Source organism: Saccopteryx bilineata, chromosome 12 (assembly GCF_036850765.1).
Source record: "Saccopteryx bilineata isolate mSacBil1 chromosome 12, mSacBil1_pri_phased_curated, whole genome shotgun sequence".
NCBI classification, from domain to species: domain Eukaryota; kingdom Metazoa; phylum Chordata; class Mammalia; order Chiroptera; family Emballonuridae; genus Saccopteryx; species Saccopteryx bilineata.
The window spans coordinates 21,235,845-21,251,731 of NC_089501.1; the positions used below are offsets into that span (position 1 = coordinate 21,235,845).

At 42.9% G+C, this 15,887-nt stretch overlaps 1 protein-coding gene and 1 non-coding gene across 7 annotated transcripts in view; one reads left to right on the forward strand and one right to left on the reverse strand.

Annotated features, from left to right (window-relative positions):
* Nucleotides 1-706: 706 nt before the first annotated feature.
* TPD52L1 (TPD52 like 1) overlaps nt 707-15,887 on the forward strand; it is an 87,685-nt gene continuing 72,504 nt past the window's right edge. For 3 of the 6 annotated variants that reach the window (XM_066248157.1, XM_066248153.1, XM_066248156.1), the window contains exon 1: nt 707-905. Coding sequence is in view for 5 of the 6 variants with exons in the window: in XM_066248153.1 (XP_066104250.1) it covers nt 887-905 (19 nt within the window). In the remaining variant the exon portion in view is untranslated. The remainder of the gene's footprint in view (nt 906-15,887) is intronic. The other 3 variants (XM_066248155.1, XM_066248158.1, XM_066248159.1) reach the window with 2 other exon arrangements.
* TRNAI-GAU (transfer RNA isoleucine (anticodon GAU)) lies at nt 15,514-15,589 on the reverse strand. Its single transcript has one exon. It is a non-coding gene; the product is annotated as a tRNA-Ile (tRNA).

Consider the following 15,887-nt stretch of genomic DNA (forward strand, 5'->3'; position numbering starts at 1 on the left):
GCACATTAGACTTTATTTATGACACCGAAATCAATGCAGTACCTTCATGGCCATTTCCAGACAGGGGCAGAGCCCTGAGAAATTTGGGCAGACAGACGCATACCTTTCCAGCTGAGGTCACACAAGGCTAAGCTCTGCCTTCTTGTTTCAGCTCTTAGACTGTAAACAAGTTTCCTTTTCACAGACTACAAATAAACCATTTTTGTGCTTTGTGTGTGTGTGTGTGGGGGGGTTACTATTTAAAATAGCCCCCAAGCACAGTGATGAAGTGCAGTCTAGTGTGTTAGGGACAAAACATATAACTTTAAAAGCTTAATAAATTTCATTCAGTATGAGTTACAGTGCTACAGGCCCTAAGCTTAAAGTTAGTGCATTAACCAACAATATATGTTAAGTAAGGTATCTTTAAACAGAAACCCACATAACACCGGCTATACATTGCTCAATTGACAAAAATGTTGGATCCAGAGGGTAACAGAAACCAAACCATTTCCACCAGGTGCAATAACCGTTCAAGCTTTGTAAACCCCTCCCTCCTTCCTCTCTCCCGAGGTAAATTTGCTCTGGTACAACCGAGTTCAGCCCCCGCCCTGAGCCAGAAGGGGGCGCCCTCCGGCCAATGCGCAGAGTAGCCGGCAGGTGGCGCCCAGCGCTGGGCTTTTCCCCCCGCTGTGTGGTCTAGGCCAGGTGGACTGGAAGGGGCGGAGGTAATCAGAAGCGGCCAGTGGTGGCTGCAGGAGGCGCTTCATCTCCTGCACGCAGAGCTCGCGACCCGCGTGCAGAGAGAGGGCGCCGGCGGCTGGGCCACCTGCGTGGGGCATTCGGACAGCGCTGTCCCAACCTCTGCGAGCACGCCCCCGCCACGCTCAGCCCGAAGTCGGCCACCATGGAGGCGCAGGCACAAGGTGAGTGGTCGCCGATCGCCCCGAGGGTCAGCTCCCCCGCGCGCATAAGGGCGCTTTTCCTGCATCATGTAACTTCTCGGACAGAGCAGACCCTTGCCATCGTTACAGGTCCGCAACTGGGCTCCTACGCGCGCCCGCGGGGTAATTCCTGCTCCCCAAACTCAGGGCTTGCTGTGGGGCTGGGGGCAGTGAACGCTACGTTATGGGGAGAGGTGCCTCGGTGAGAAACACGCCCACGGAATCCTCCTCTCGCCCCTTTCCCCAGATAGTCGTCCCCCGCTTCCCGAACGTGGGAATGCCCAGAGGACCTGTTGTGCAGGGTCGGGAATCAGCGTTTCGTTCCCTTTCCCGCGGAGGGTGGGCAGGGAGCGCGACTTCTCGCCCGGAGCGGTGGGCTCGCGTCGCGCAGCTCCCAAGTTCGGGGCTGAGCGCGGGGCGCGGAGGTGCTGGCTCCGCGGAGACCGGTTCCCCGGGTACGCAAGAGGTTGGCCGCGCGGGGACCCGCCTTCCCAGGCGAGAGAGCGGCGCCCGCCCGCGGATGTGCAGCGGCGCGACGTGCGTCCCTGCTTCCCGCGGTCCGGGAGAATCCTCTGGCTCCCCAGGCGCGCGGTCTGGTCGTCCAGATCCCCGTTCTGATCTGAGGATGCCAGCTGGGAGAGCCCGCGGCGGCTTCACGAAGGGCTTCCTTATTTCTGGGCTCACACTCGGATCAGGGTTGGGGAAGCCCGATGGACGCATGTAAAAACGGGAATAAAAGGACAGTGGACAGAAGCGGAGATGGGAGGATGTGGAGCACGGGGCTGGGAGGAAGAAGGCTGATCTGGGGTCTACCCTAGGAGCAGCGCCAGGAAGGGATGCGTTGTGTTCAGCTTTCTTCAGCCTTTAAAACAACCATGGCCCCTTTCCCCGACAGTGTAGGGATGCCAGTGAAAGCGTTCAAGATAAAAAAGAGAGGAGGTCCATGAGCCTATGCACTCGCTCTCTAGGGTCAGAAGCGACCTGAACGAGAGCGGTTTGGCGGGTGCTGAGGCCTGGAGCCATCCAACAGGTTTGCTGCCAGGATGACAGTTGTCTGAACTGCGCGAACCGGCCGTGTTTGTTCCATCAGCCAAGATCCTGCCAATAAAGCTGTCCATTATCTAAATAACAAAGGAGAATTCAACCCTCCTGAGGTTGGTCAATTTCAAAAGCAGAGGTCGGCTAGGAGGACATCCCTCCTGAATTGAAGCAGGTGGGAACAACTCTGGAGCTTTCCAGTTTGACTTGCAAATTAGAATTCTTTGGAGAGTTTTAAATACTGGCTCTGGCTAATCCCAGACCAATCAAACTGGCATCTCTGGGGTCTGGGCATGGGTATATTTGAAAGCTTTCCAGGTCATTCTGTTCCTCAGTGAGTTGAAGAAAAACTAATTCTGAAGACATCGGAAATTGCAGATTGGAACCATGGTGTCATTGGTTTGCTTTACTTGAGGGATTTACTTAGCAAACATTCTAGTGCTTTTCTTTGCTAAACACTGTGCTAGGAAAAGCAAATACAGATTTGATTTCTGCTTTTTGATCTTTACAGTAGAGGAAGATACAGGCATTAATGCGAGAGTTATTTGATAAATATGAAATTGCAGCTGTATTTATAATATTGCCATATAGTGCAGGGAGAGCCTAAAAAATTTGAGGCGTAAGAAGACTGAGGTGATAATCCAAACAGTGACATTTGTTCACTGTGCCCTTGTTTCTGTTCTTTGTGCTTTACATATGTTGACTCATTGGTCCTTCACAACAGTCATAGGAAGGCAGTGTTCTCACTCCCATTCCACAGAACAGGAAGTAAATACACTCCTTGTAGATTAAGCAGGTAATGAGTACCCACCCGGGTTGATGCTTGAGAGCCTCCTGGCTGCTCAAAGCCTATCACTTTGAGGGAGGATAAGCCTAAATCCCCACCTACCCTCCCCCACCCTCCCCACCATTCTTCCCCTTCCCCTCCCCCTCATGCAGGGATGGAACCTGGGTGGGGGGCGGGAGAGGACAAATTAAAAGGCAAATGAAATATTCCTATGGAGACTTGGATTAGGATGATGGTCAGCCAGGAGAAGAAAAGTGAACAGATTTAAAAAAACAGGAAGAAAATCAAAATAACTTTGATTAGCTATGAAGGAGGGTGGTGTCGAGGCTGACCCTGACTTTATACTTTTACAACCTGATGAATGATATTTGCCTCTTAAATCCTTATTTTCCCAGTACTTCAATTTTTTTCTTTTTAAAACGTTTTTTGTCAAGTTTTTGTAAGTTCATTTTTTTAAAAAAGAATGATTTATTGGTTTTAGAGAGAAAGGAAGGAAGAGAGAGAGAGAGAAACATTGATTTGTTGTTCACTCGTTCATGCATTCATTGGTTGATTCTAATATGCACCCTGACTGGGGGTGTAGCCAGTGGGCCGGAGTGTATTGGGACCAAGCTCTAATCCACTGAGCTACCCCAACCAGGGCCTGTCATTTAAGTTCTTTAAGAATAAAGCTGCTCACAAAATGTTCATAGTTTATATTAAAGAGAGAATCTTCTTTCCACCTGGCAATTTTTTCTGGTGAAATGAAGTTGACTCTTAGATTCTAAGAGAGTCCTTAGTGCAAGTTTGTTTCATCAGCACAATTTACTTTAGAATTACCTGGAGTGGGGCGGGTTTATCTTTCTGCCTCCAGATGAGTGAGATTAAGTAGGCAGCTGCTGATTTCATGTTTCCTGTACTTTCCAGGAGACCAGCTGGGTGCTGTGGACATTGTTTGCACATATAATTCAATTAATGTGGGATCAATCCTAGAAACTTTTCCATAAGTGACACTCTGCAAATATGTCCTTTGACTTCGTAAAGGGAAAGATTACTTTCAACAAACCAAGGACACAATCTGAGAAATTTGTAGAACAAAAACTTCAGAAGTAGGATTATGAGCAAAGCGATTCAATGAGGGGGTCTGGGGGACAGTGTAGAATGGGAGCCCACACAATGCCACCATTCCCAGTTGCTTGCCTGGTACTAGAGAATTTTGTTTTAATATAATGGTATATTAGAGGGGAAATTTGGTTAGGAAAGTAGCATTCTCCTGAAACATATTGTAGTCCTTTAAAATACAAAGTTCCTGATCTTTTAAAACTATCTTACAGTATTTCATTTTTCTAGGAAATAACTTGGCTCTTATCTTTCCCAATGTCTTTAATGTTGAAAGAAAATTTTTTTTCCCCACTTAACCCTTGTATGTATTCAGATTAAAAGCTGTCTTAGATTTCTATGACCGCAATAACAAATTACTACACATTTGGTGGTTTAACACAGCAGAGATTTCTTCTCTCTCAGTTCTGAGGCTCGAAGTCCAAAATCTCTATCAGATTAGGGTATCAGCAGGGCTTCCCTTCCTCTGGATGCTGTAAAAGACGATTTATTTCTTGTCTCTTGCAATTTCTGATGGCTGTCAGCCGCATTCATTGGCTGTGCTACTCCATATCTGCCTCTGTGGTTGCATCGCCTTCTCTGCTGTTTCAGATTTCCCTGTGCCTCCAGTTTCTGAGAACACTTATGATTTCATGTAGAGCCCACCTGGATAATCCAAGATCATCTCCCCATTTTAAGATCCTCAACTTAATTACATGTGCAAAGGCCCTTTTCCTATATAAGGTGGCATTTACGGGTCCCAGAGTTTAGGATCTGATAACCTTGGGCGCTGTTATCCAGCCTACTACAGTAACTATATTTTATACTCAGACATTCTAGACAGAGGGTTCTCAGAAGTCTGGGAATGACATAAAGTAATACAAATCAGATTAATCCTGCCTGATTGCAAATTTCATTAAAGTGAAAATGTCGTGGGTACCCTACACTATACTTGGCTCAAAGAACACTTATTTACCCTCATCTTGTTCCAGGAAGAATTTAGGGCAGTTCATAGAGATATATGAAACACAGCAAGATCATGTAAAATAGAAACAGAAGAAATAAAGTAAACAAGGATAAGAACAGAAAATGAAGAAAGAAATAAAGCTCTAGAAAAATAAATAAAATTACATTCTTTTTATTAATATTTCATGGAAAACAAATTCTTGCTTTGCTAACAATGTCATTTTGTTTCAAAACAATAAAATAATCCCCCCCTTCCCTGCCAAATAGCAACAGGCCAGATCTCTTATATTGTAGGGATCGTATTACCCAAAGAAAAAAATTCTTTTGCAAATTTAAGTCAACATAATGATAAACCTCAAACAATGAGAGCTAGGTGTTATACATTTTGATTTATAATTTTTTAAAGTAGGAACTTTTTTTCTGTCTTCAGATCTACCTCCTATTGCTTTATTTGGCCTCTAAATAGATGTTTGAAAGTAAGTAGTGATGTATATGTAAGATGAACTCAGTCATTTAGAACACAACATCTACTATTGTTGCAATGAAAATTCTTATAAAATCAAACCATACCGATGATAGATATTATAGTATATGGGAGTGCCTATTTTGAATTGCCTCCCTAATATACACCTTGTTTTCTTGATATTCTTGGTGCAGAATCTGAGAACTTGCTTTATGAAACTTATGACCAAGAAGGTCTATTTTTATGGCCTATGATAAGATTTGCTACTCAGTGAGCTATAATTGATAATAAGTACTTAAGCAAGTATTGATTTGTCAGTTTGTCAAATATTGCAACAAGTATTTACTGATTACTATAGTAATAGCAAACATTCAACAAGCACTTACTATTGAGAGACAACAGGGGATAGTGGTTAAGATTCCAGAATCAAGGCATACCGCCTGGATTTTAATCCTGTCAGTGTCACCATTAATATGACCCTGAACAAATTCATTTCTCTGGGCCTTGGTTTTTCCGTATGTAAAGTGAGGGTAGTAATAGCACCTAGATCAGGGGTCCCCACACTTTTTACACAGGGCGCCAGTTCACTGTTCCTCAGACCGTTGGAGGGCTGGACTATAAAAAAAAAAACTATGAACAAATCCCTATGCACACTGCATGTATCTTATTTTAAAGTAAAAAAACAAAACAAAAACAGGAACAAATACAATATTTAAAATAAAGAACAAGTAAAAATTTAAATCAATAAACTGACCAGTATTTCAATGGGAACTATGGGCCTGCTTTTGGCTAATGAGATGGTCAATGTGCTCCTCTCACTGACCACCAATGAAAGAGGTGCCCCTTCTGGAAGTGCGGGGGGGGGGGCGGATAAATGGCCTCAGGGGGCCGCATGCGGCCCGCAGACGGTAGTTTGGGGACCCCTGACCTAGATCATAGGGTTGTAATGAAGATTTAATAAGTGGTACAAGCAATTTTCTTTAAACAGTGCCCAGCATGTAGTAAGTACTATATAAATGTTTGCTGTTGCTTTTAGTAGCATATGTCAAGAACTTTAAATGCATTACCTTATTGAATCCTTTTATTAACATCATGGGATAAATACTTTTAACTCATTTATAGACAGGGAAATGGAAAGTCAGAAAAATTAAGTGAGGAAGGCAGCATTCAACTCTAGATCGGTCTGAATCCAGAGTATAACCTCCAGCACTGTTCTCCACTGCCCCTCAGCATGCACAGCACAACATATGCCAACGGAAACAGATGAATTTGACATGATCATCTTCTCAGGGAGGGTAGCAAAGAGAAGTCATCCCGGTGGGTAATGAATGGCACATAGAACTGATAAGATGACTTATTTCCATCCCAGTGGAATCTTTAGATTTCTGAAGTGCTGATTAAAACTAATTCACATTGAAAGTGATAATAATTTAATGTTTAGCATTTCTTTTAAACGGCAGATACTGTACTGTGCACTTAAAAATCACATTACTTAGTAAATACAACAAAGTCAGGAGGAAGGTAATGTTATTCTCATCTAACAGATGAGGATACTGAACGATAGAGTAGTTACACAACTTTCTCCAACTCGAACAGCTGAGACGCGTTGGACCAGGTTTGAAGTCAGCAAACAGATTTTACTCCTGGTTTCTCGTGACTGGGATGTAGAGGAACCCCGCCGAAGGAGGCAGAGCGCAAGAAAGGTGTGTGCTCTGGGTGGCGGAACTTTGAAGATCCTGGTGTCAGTTGCTTAGCAGCGTGCTTAAGATTTCTGAGTATTCTGAAAAACTTCTTATGACAAATGTAGATTTCTGCTCTTGCTATTTTAGATTTTTTTTTTAAAGACACAAACGCTTTTAGTATGATGCATATACGTACATATGTACACTACATATATAAGTGACCCCCATTATTGTCTATTCCGTTTACTCTGCTTTATTTTCCTCCACAGAACTATGTCATTTTACATTATGTATAATTACTTTTTTTTCTTTTTCTCCTAATGAGCATTTGAGCTCCTTGAGCTCAGGGACTTTGACCATTTTCTTTATTGCCATATTGCCAGTGTGTAGAAATGACTCGTTCATGGGGAGCAATCTGTAGATACTTGTGGGGAAAACGATGAATGGCAGAATGAATGGTATTGAGTAGATAGTATCACATATGATCATGGAGTAGGAATATGTCGACATAAAGACAGAACTAAGTTGCTCTTAAGAAAATGAGAGTGAAGAGGATAAGGGAAGTGGAGAGGAAAGCCACGAAGACGGAGTCCTGGAGAGACAAAAAATAGAGCAGGAAAGCTGAGGAGAGAAACTGAGACAAGAGATGCTTCTAATAATGTTTTCCCTAAAAATACTATAGATCTTGGTTTCCCCTATAACATCTTTTATAAACTCTGCAATGCATATTCAAAATTTTTGTGCAAATGTTGTTAATGCAGGACAACTCAAAGGAAAAGTGGTGATGGTATAGTTGACGTATATTTTACAAACAAAGAAATGGGTATTCAATTACTTCCGATCTCCATTCAGCAAATATTGAGCAAATACTTATACTATCAATGTGAGATGGGCGAAGAATCATGGGCTTTGGGTGCCGTGGTTTCCTCGCTGCCCTGGTGCAGAGGTTCCTGCAGGGTGTAGGCGGGCAGAGCAGGAGAGCTGCCGTCCACTGCTGTGACGAAGGGTTTCCCCGGGCAGCTGGCGAGCAGGCAGTTGAAAACCTTGGGTGGGCCTGACCTGTGGTGGCGCAGTGGATAGAGTGTCGACCTGGAAATGCTGAGGTCGCCGGTTCGAAACCCTGGGCTTGCCTGGTCAAGGTACATATGGGAGTTGATGCTTCCAGCTCCTCCCCCTTTCTCTTTCTGTCTGTCTCTCCTGTCTCTCTCTCTCCTCTCTAAAAATGAATAAATAAAATAAAGTTTAAAAAAAAAGAAAAGAAGCAAATTAAAAAGCACAAATTAAAAAAAAAAAAAAGAAAACCTTGGGTGGGTACCACCTGTTTAAATTATTTTAACTGGACAGATGAAAGTCTCATTTATAGAAATAGAAGCTACAATCATTTGATGGAATTTTCTTCTGTAATACACATGTGGCCTGCTCTAATTAACTAGTGCATTGACCTTTATCAGAAAATACATCCATATTTGGGTGTAGCTTAAAAAATGTTACCCTGTATGCTGCAAATGGTTATTGAACTAAACCTGAGAAAAACCCAAGTATTTCCTTCCCTGTGCTGCCTCCCCCAAGTTCTCACTGATCGCCTACTAAGGTTTGCAATATTGATGAAGATGAATGCATTCATCCCCACATTTCACTGACGTTTCAGTGGAGAGTATTTTTAGCTTTATTGACAATTTAGGGCAGAGGAAGTCTTTTGCAGAAATATCAGATTATGTGGGTATTTGTTCAGTTTCAGTGGAACTGAAGGTAGATTCTGTAACGTATCTGAGTCATCATGTAGCCTTATACCAATGACGTAGGATAAGCTTATTAAGTAAACTTTCAAGAGATCACTGTGTAATTTAAAAGGCACCTTCTTCCTGTAAAGTCTAATCTTAGTCTGCATAGGTATGATATTTTTGATAACTAATTGCTTGTTTAGGTCCTAAGTAAATACTGTCATTGGGCTATGAAACGATCTCCAACATCCTAGCAGATAGGGTGAAGGCTGTTACTAATACATTAGTTTTTTGAGCTATGTCATATCATCATGAACACGTTGGTGAAGTGCTCTGTTGTTCACTTCACTTGATGTCTGGCCCACCATTGGACATTTTCTCCAACTCCCCGTTTTCCAAACCCACTTTCTACTTCCCCACGTTTGCTCAGGTGCTTTCGTTCAACTCAAATGCTGTCACCCCTTCTTTCAACTTGTCAGATCACACTGATGAGTTCCCGGTGTTCCCACTGGTGGTAACCCTCCTCTCCTCTCGGCTCCCACAGCATTTCCAATCTGTCTTATGTTCTGAAGAAGTAGCATCATAACTTAGAGTTGAGAGGGACTTAATGAGTGCTCTCACACAGTCTCCGCATTTTGAACATGAAAGCACTCGGATTTGCCCAGGCTAGTTTCTTATCTGTGGGGGCTCTAGGATGTGAGCTTGGTTTTCACTCAGCCTTGCAGCCTTTCGTCTCTATGACACATGGGGGTGATTTGGACGTCTGTCCTGTTGCAAAGACTATTTGGAGGTTTTATTTGCAATTTAAAAATTAACATTTTATTCATTGAAGTCAGATTCAGAAAACCTGCACTTTTAAGTTCAGCTTGCAAATCTTATTCTATTTATAAAATTAACAAACATTAATAATTACTTTCAAAGGAACTCGGAACAGTATGATATTTAAATAGTAGGATATGTAGCTGATATACTCAATTTTATATTTAAGTACTTCAATTTTCTAATTGGTTAATTTCTCCAAATATTTAAATCTAAAAATTCAACGTATTAATAGAGTAAATGTAAAATTCTCTGAAGTGCTGTAATATTACTTGCAAATTTAGTGAGATCTTTTCCTTAAAAATGGCATTTAAATCAGTTACCAAATTAAACATTTAAAATTGTAATTATAAGCCTGATAGTCTCTCAATAGACCAAATTCTTTCAAATATAACATAAAATACCAAATATTCAGATGCCTTCCCACAGATATGCCAGTTCTATAACTTTTGCTTTATTAATTTCTTCATTCAATTCTTTATTCAATAATTATCTAAAATATCTACGTGCCAGACATGGTTCTAAGTTCCAGAAAAACACAAGCAACCAAAATGAAAATTTCTGCCCTCAGGGAAGTGTGTATTTTAGGAAAACCGGCAAATAGTAAATAACATAACTTTAATAAAAGACATAGAATACTAGATGTTGGTAAATGCTAAGGAGAACAATAAACTAATAAAGGAGAACAATAAGCTGTGAAAGGCGGGCGGGTGGAAGGGTTGTGGATGATTGCCCATCTCTCAGGCACCGGGACTGTCCAGAGACTGAGTCAGTTAACTAAGCTCAGCTTCCGGCACGGGTGGCTTTCTGAGCACGCTCGAGGCTACACAAGTACCAGAGCTTTGGATGGGGACGAGATTTCTCTTGGTGACTCAGGTGACTACTTGGAACTTACAATTGCTATGTCTACCATTCTGTGACTTATAAAGGAAAACCTGCAACCGCCCCCCCCCCCACGTCACTTAATTGGAGTTTGTATTTCTTTTGCTCTGACAAAATGAGAACAGACTTTCCACCCAAGTGTAAAGACCTTTGAGGGAAGCCTGAGTTTCTACATATTCTTCAGGTTGCTGCATTTGCACAGACGGAGCTGACTGAAATGCAGGCATCCCTCTAGCTTTCGTCCTGCAGTTTGGTCATGACTTCCCCGGTCACTTTCCTGATCAATGTTAGCTCTCCAGGAGACGGTGAAATTCAAGAGGAAAAACATTGTGCCTTAGCTCGGTTTTGTTTCTCACTTATCAGTGAGTAGTACAGAGCTCAGAGGGTTACCCAGATAGGCCCGCAGTCCGTGCCGGCTAAGGTGGGCCAGTGCAGCCCAAAGACATAGGGTCATCCCACCCGGGCTCCTGATGGCCAGCAGCTGCTCAGAGACTGATCTCTCCAGTGTGAACAAGAGTTGTAAAAGTCCTCATGTGTCTCGGAGCACTGTGTCAACTAAGAACCACTAGACGAATACTAGCTTTCCTTGGTACTAGTAGTTGAATGCTTACTTGAAAAATGTCTTAAAGCGTTTCACAAGCAGATTATTCTTTTCCTTTTCTCTGTAGGGTTCACGGTAATATGAGTTGCACTGCTGTTTTGCTTCTACAATGCCGATAATTTTATTGTACCCGGTATATGCTTAACACACAAATTCCGTTTCCCAGGAGAGCTTCAGGGCAGCAGGACGAGCTTCCGTTTCTCTCCTTTCACTCTGTGGTACTAACTCATGTTCTTTCCCCGTTCCATCAGTGTACTTACTCTGAATACCAGTGACCTTTTCATGGGCCGAAATGCCGAGAAGGCAGCTCTCCTTTAACTGAGTCTCTTCTGTGCTCATGTTTGAGCATTCTGAGAAGAAAGCAGAGATGGCTTTAAGAGGGCCCTGTTGCTCTGAGGAGTCACATCATATGACAGTCTGGCTAAGAGAGGGTGTTTGAATGCCATCAACGAGAAAGTCATTCTCTCCCTCGAGTCAGAGCCCACCTGAACCTGCCACTGGACAGAACTCGGATACCACCCTGACACCAGGGGTTTGTCTCCTTTGCCCGGAGCTCTGTAGTTGCTGTTTCTCAGTTTGTGCTCTGTTGTGCGGGTAACTGGTAACTTATACTCGAGTCTTTGGGAATCGACACGTCTCAGTTTCCCTCTGTCCTTTAAAATAACTGCTACATAAGCGCTACTTTTGTGTAATTATTAGTTCATCATAGTTGCTGTTGTAAGCCAATTCGGCTTTATGGAGAGAAGGCAGGAGGGAGGGAAGGAAGGGAAAGAAAGGCAGGCTTGTGCTATTGCATTTTCAAAGGTAAATTTATTGAAAAGTGAATATTTTTCCAGAATTACAAACCACCTGCTGTGGTTAATTGGCTACAGTTAGTGCCAAACATGGTTTATGATATTTTTTTAATTGAGCAAAATTTTACTTTGAAGGTCCAGTAATTACTGAATTACTGACACATTAATTACAGTTTGCAAATTAAATATGGTACACACACTGTAAATATATAAGTACATATATGTATATGTTGGTGTGTGTATATATTCAGCTGTTTCTTGATCAAAGAACATAGAAAAGAGTGTTAATTACTACCTCATTCTGAAGAATTTAACTTACAGTTGAAAACATGAAGTGGGACTGTTTAACATCAGGATAAAACACTGTTTGCTGGTCCTTCTAATGATACATTCAGGTATCAAGAATGTTTTCTATTTACTTTCTCAGTGTTCTTTTAAATAATCAGAATCACACCAGTTTCCTTCTCTGAGGCCCGAAGAATCACAACCACGTGACGAGCTATTACCATAGCCCTTCATATTTGGTGGAAGCTTTGCAATACATCCAGTTGCGGCTACTCACAGTGCTTTCCGGTGGTGTGAAGGAGGCTGGTGTTCCCCTTGTGCAGATCACAAAGCTAGAACCAGAAGTAGGGGAACATGATGGTTTCAAATAGTCTTAGCCATTGGGTTCAAGACTACAGTTTGCTTTTTTTTCTTTTTGAGATCTAGAAAAGTGAAGACTCAGGTGGCAGCGAACCAAGTGGTGAATATGGTGTCATAATTAATTAATTTATTTATATTTTGTAGTAGTTGATTTGTATCGATTCATTAGCAAACCTGATAATATGTGATTCATGTGATTAGCACACATAACAATGCCAAAAACAGAATTCAAGAGGAGTAAGAGGACAAAATATATTTATAGTAAGATACCTCTTCAGGAAGACTTAGGGTTAAACAAGAGAATTAAATAGCAGATCTATCTGGGAGACTCGAGAAGCATTTCGGCCATGGTACAGCAAAGAACTAATGTAGTTGGGAGTTTAGCAATAGTGTCGAGGCAAACCATTTTATGTACATGCTGTCTGTTTTCTAGAGGAAACCCAACTAAGGCTTAATCAGCATCATGGGATTTAAATATCAGATGGTGACTAGCTAAAAAAGAATTTGGGTGTTTCATACTAGCACTGTGGACAGACCTAGTTAGAAGCATATGTTATTTTTGATAATGTTTATTTCCTGACAGACATTTGGCGAACTACTCTGTATTCTAGGCAGCGTATAGATCCTGGGGATCCGGTGATGAACTGGGACAGATGCTAACATGTGTCAGCACAGGTAACTACGCACATCCAGGCCTTCCCAGTGCGTCTCGGATGGTGTGCGCCAGAGGCTTCCGGGCAGTTTCTCTCTTCTCTCAGGTTGTCAAAGGCAGGGTTTTCCAGGAGAACTGCAGTGAGTCAGTACTGGAGAGTGCACTGAGCTCAGGGTCTTAGGAGTCTCTGGGACTTTAGGGAAATTTTGGGGTGGTTGAGTTTCATTTGAAAAGTTGGCTTTGGACCACTTCTGTCCTGGTGGCTCCTGTCTAAATCACCCCTTTCGGATAACCCTTATTAGAAAGGCATAGCCATGCTCCTTTGCAGCTCTGCTCTGAAGAAACCAGTTAAGCATAATGACCAAGGGTCCCTGGGAAGGCAAGTAAGCTAAAAGCTGAGTCACTGCTAAGTGCCTTTATTAGGTCTATATTTGTCAAAAGTGTCTTAGTTGACTGAGCATTTTACAAACCACTGTGAACAGCACTGTGACTTCTCTAAGGCAGATGTACGAACATCAAGAACACACAGAGGCACAAGGGGAGGTATGTAAACCCTGACCAGCTGCGCCAGGCTGTATCACTTCTGACCACGTGTAAGTACAAGCTACCTTTTTCAGGAGTCATGAGCTGAAGTTGTGAGCAAAGTGTCGTAGGAGTGGCATTTCTGGAGAGAATAGGGTTGAGAGAAGTGTCTCCCTCTGTAACAGTCAGGAGACGATTGCTGAGGGGGTGGTTTTTGAGAACTGGTTGAAAGTAGAAAGGGAGGGAACCTGCGTCTGGATGTGTGATGACAGTCCTCGGGTACAGCGTCCTGAGGTACTCTTGCTTTGGGAGTACCTTGAGAGAAGAGAACATTAAATTACTTTGGCTGAGAGCAGCTGAGGGAGTCGGGATGTTAAGAGCACTGGCTTGGCTGTCAGACATCATCATCCCAACAGTTTCCTTCCTCGGGATCCTGGACAACTGCCGAGTAAACACTGCCATACAGGGTCCCAGTGACTCTTCTCCAAAACACAGCTGTGTCGTAGGTGACAGTGTCTGCATTTCACAGATCAGTACGTGGAGGCTTAGATAATTTAAGTAATCTGTGCACCAAGTACTCAAAGATTACTCTCTGCACTTGTGTGTGTGTTTATATACCATGTATGAAACATACATACATAATGTGGGGATTAAGAATACAGGGAATGTTTTTTTTTAATTGTTTCTTTTGTTTGGTTACTAGAGCAAAAGGCAGAATGTGAGAGAGAGGGAGGAGAGAGATGAGAAGCATCAACTTGTAATTGCTTCACTTTAGTTGTTCATTGATTGCTTCCTCATATGTGCCTTGACCAGGGGTCTCCAGCTGAGCCAATGACTCCTTGCTCAAGCCAGTGACCCTGGGGTCAGGCTGACAAGTCCATACTCAAACCGGTGACCTCAGGGCTTCTGAACTGGGGACCTCTGTGTTCCCAGTTGATGCTCTATCCACTGTGCCACCGGTCGGGCAAAGAATGTTATTTTTGAGATTTTTATGCCAATCACTGTAAGGATAGCCAAAAAGACAAATTCCTCTTTGTTGAGGAGTTTCCAATAGAATCAGTCCCTATACAATAAGTAGGAGTGAAAAATAAAAAAAAGAAGAAAGAGAGAAATGACGGGCATATTCGGAAAGCAGCACTGAAGGTGCATGTTGAGCACTGAAGCACAAGAAGGTGCAGGGCAGCCAGACTGGGGCAGAGCTGGGTGGTGGCACCGCGGGCAGGGGGGGGGGGCTTAGAGCCAGATTTTGTAATTAGAAATGATAAGATATAAATATTTGAAAGAAACATAGGTAGATGAAGAGTGCCTAGAAGGGTGTTGATTTGAAGCACATATTGACGTCACTGATATTTCTCTATATGACCTCAATGGAATTTCTTAAGGGAAGTACTTTTAAACAAAACAACGAACAAAGCATCACTGGTTTGTATGAGAATAAAATTGCAAAACATTTATGAAATCTGTGAGAGGTGACTATAGAACAATAGGTCAGGGATCAAGTTTTAACCGCCCTCTTTCCTGCAAAGCCCATCTCTGGCAACGTGGTTGACACTCAGATGTTATTTTAATGGAAAAAATGATGATAGCAATTAGGAATATGTAATATAAGAGCTACATAAAGATTCTTGATGTAGAAAAGACAGATTAAAAGGGAAACTTTTTTTTTTTGTATTTTTCTGAAGTTGGAAATGGGGAGGCAGTCAGACAGACTCCTGCATGCCCCCGACCGGGATCCACCCGGCACGGGATACTCTGCCCATCTGGGGTGTTGTGCTCTGTTGCAACCAGAGCCATTCTAGCGCCTGAGGCAGAGGCCACAGAGCCATCCTCAGCGCCTGGGCCAACTTTGCTCCAGTGGAGCCTCAGCTGCAGGAGGGGAAGAGAGAGACAGAGAGGAAGGAGAGGGAGAAGGGTGGAGAAGCAGATGGTGCTTCTCCTATGTGCCCTGGCCGGGAATTGAACCCGGGACTCCTGCACATCAGGCTGACGCTCTACCACTGAGCCAACTAGCCAGGGCCTAAAAAGGAAACTTTGTCTAAAACTAAAAGTACTAAACTATTATTATCTCAGTAAAACCTGTGAGTTCTCTACGGAGAAAGGGAGAGTATGAGTCAGGGTCTAATTGCAGAATCCACCCACCTATAATATTTTAAACAGGAAGGAATCTGTTACAGAGCCGTGTTAAATGGCCACAGAGTCATTGTATCACTGAGGCAGTAGACTCTAGACCAGGGGTCTCAAACTCAACTCAGCCTGTGGGCCGCAGAGCAAGATCACAGCCGTTCGGTGGGCCGCACTAGGTCTACAAAAGGCAA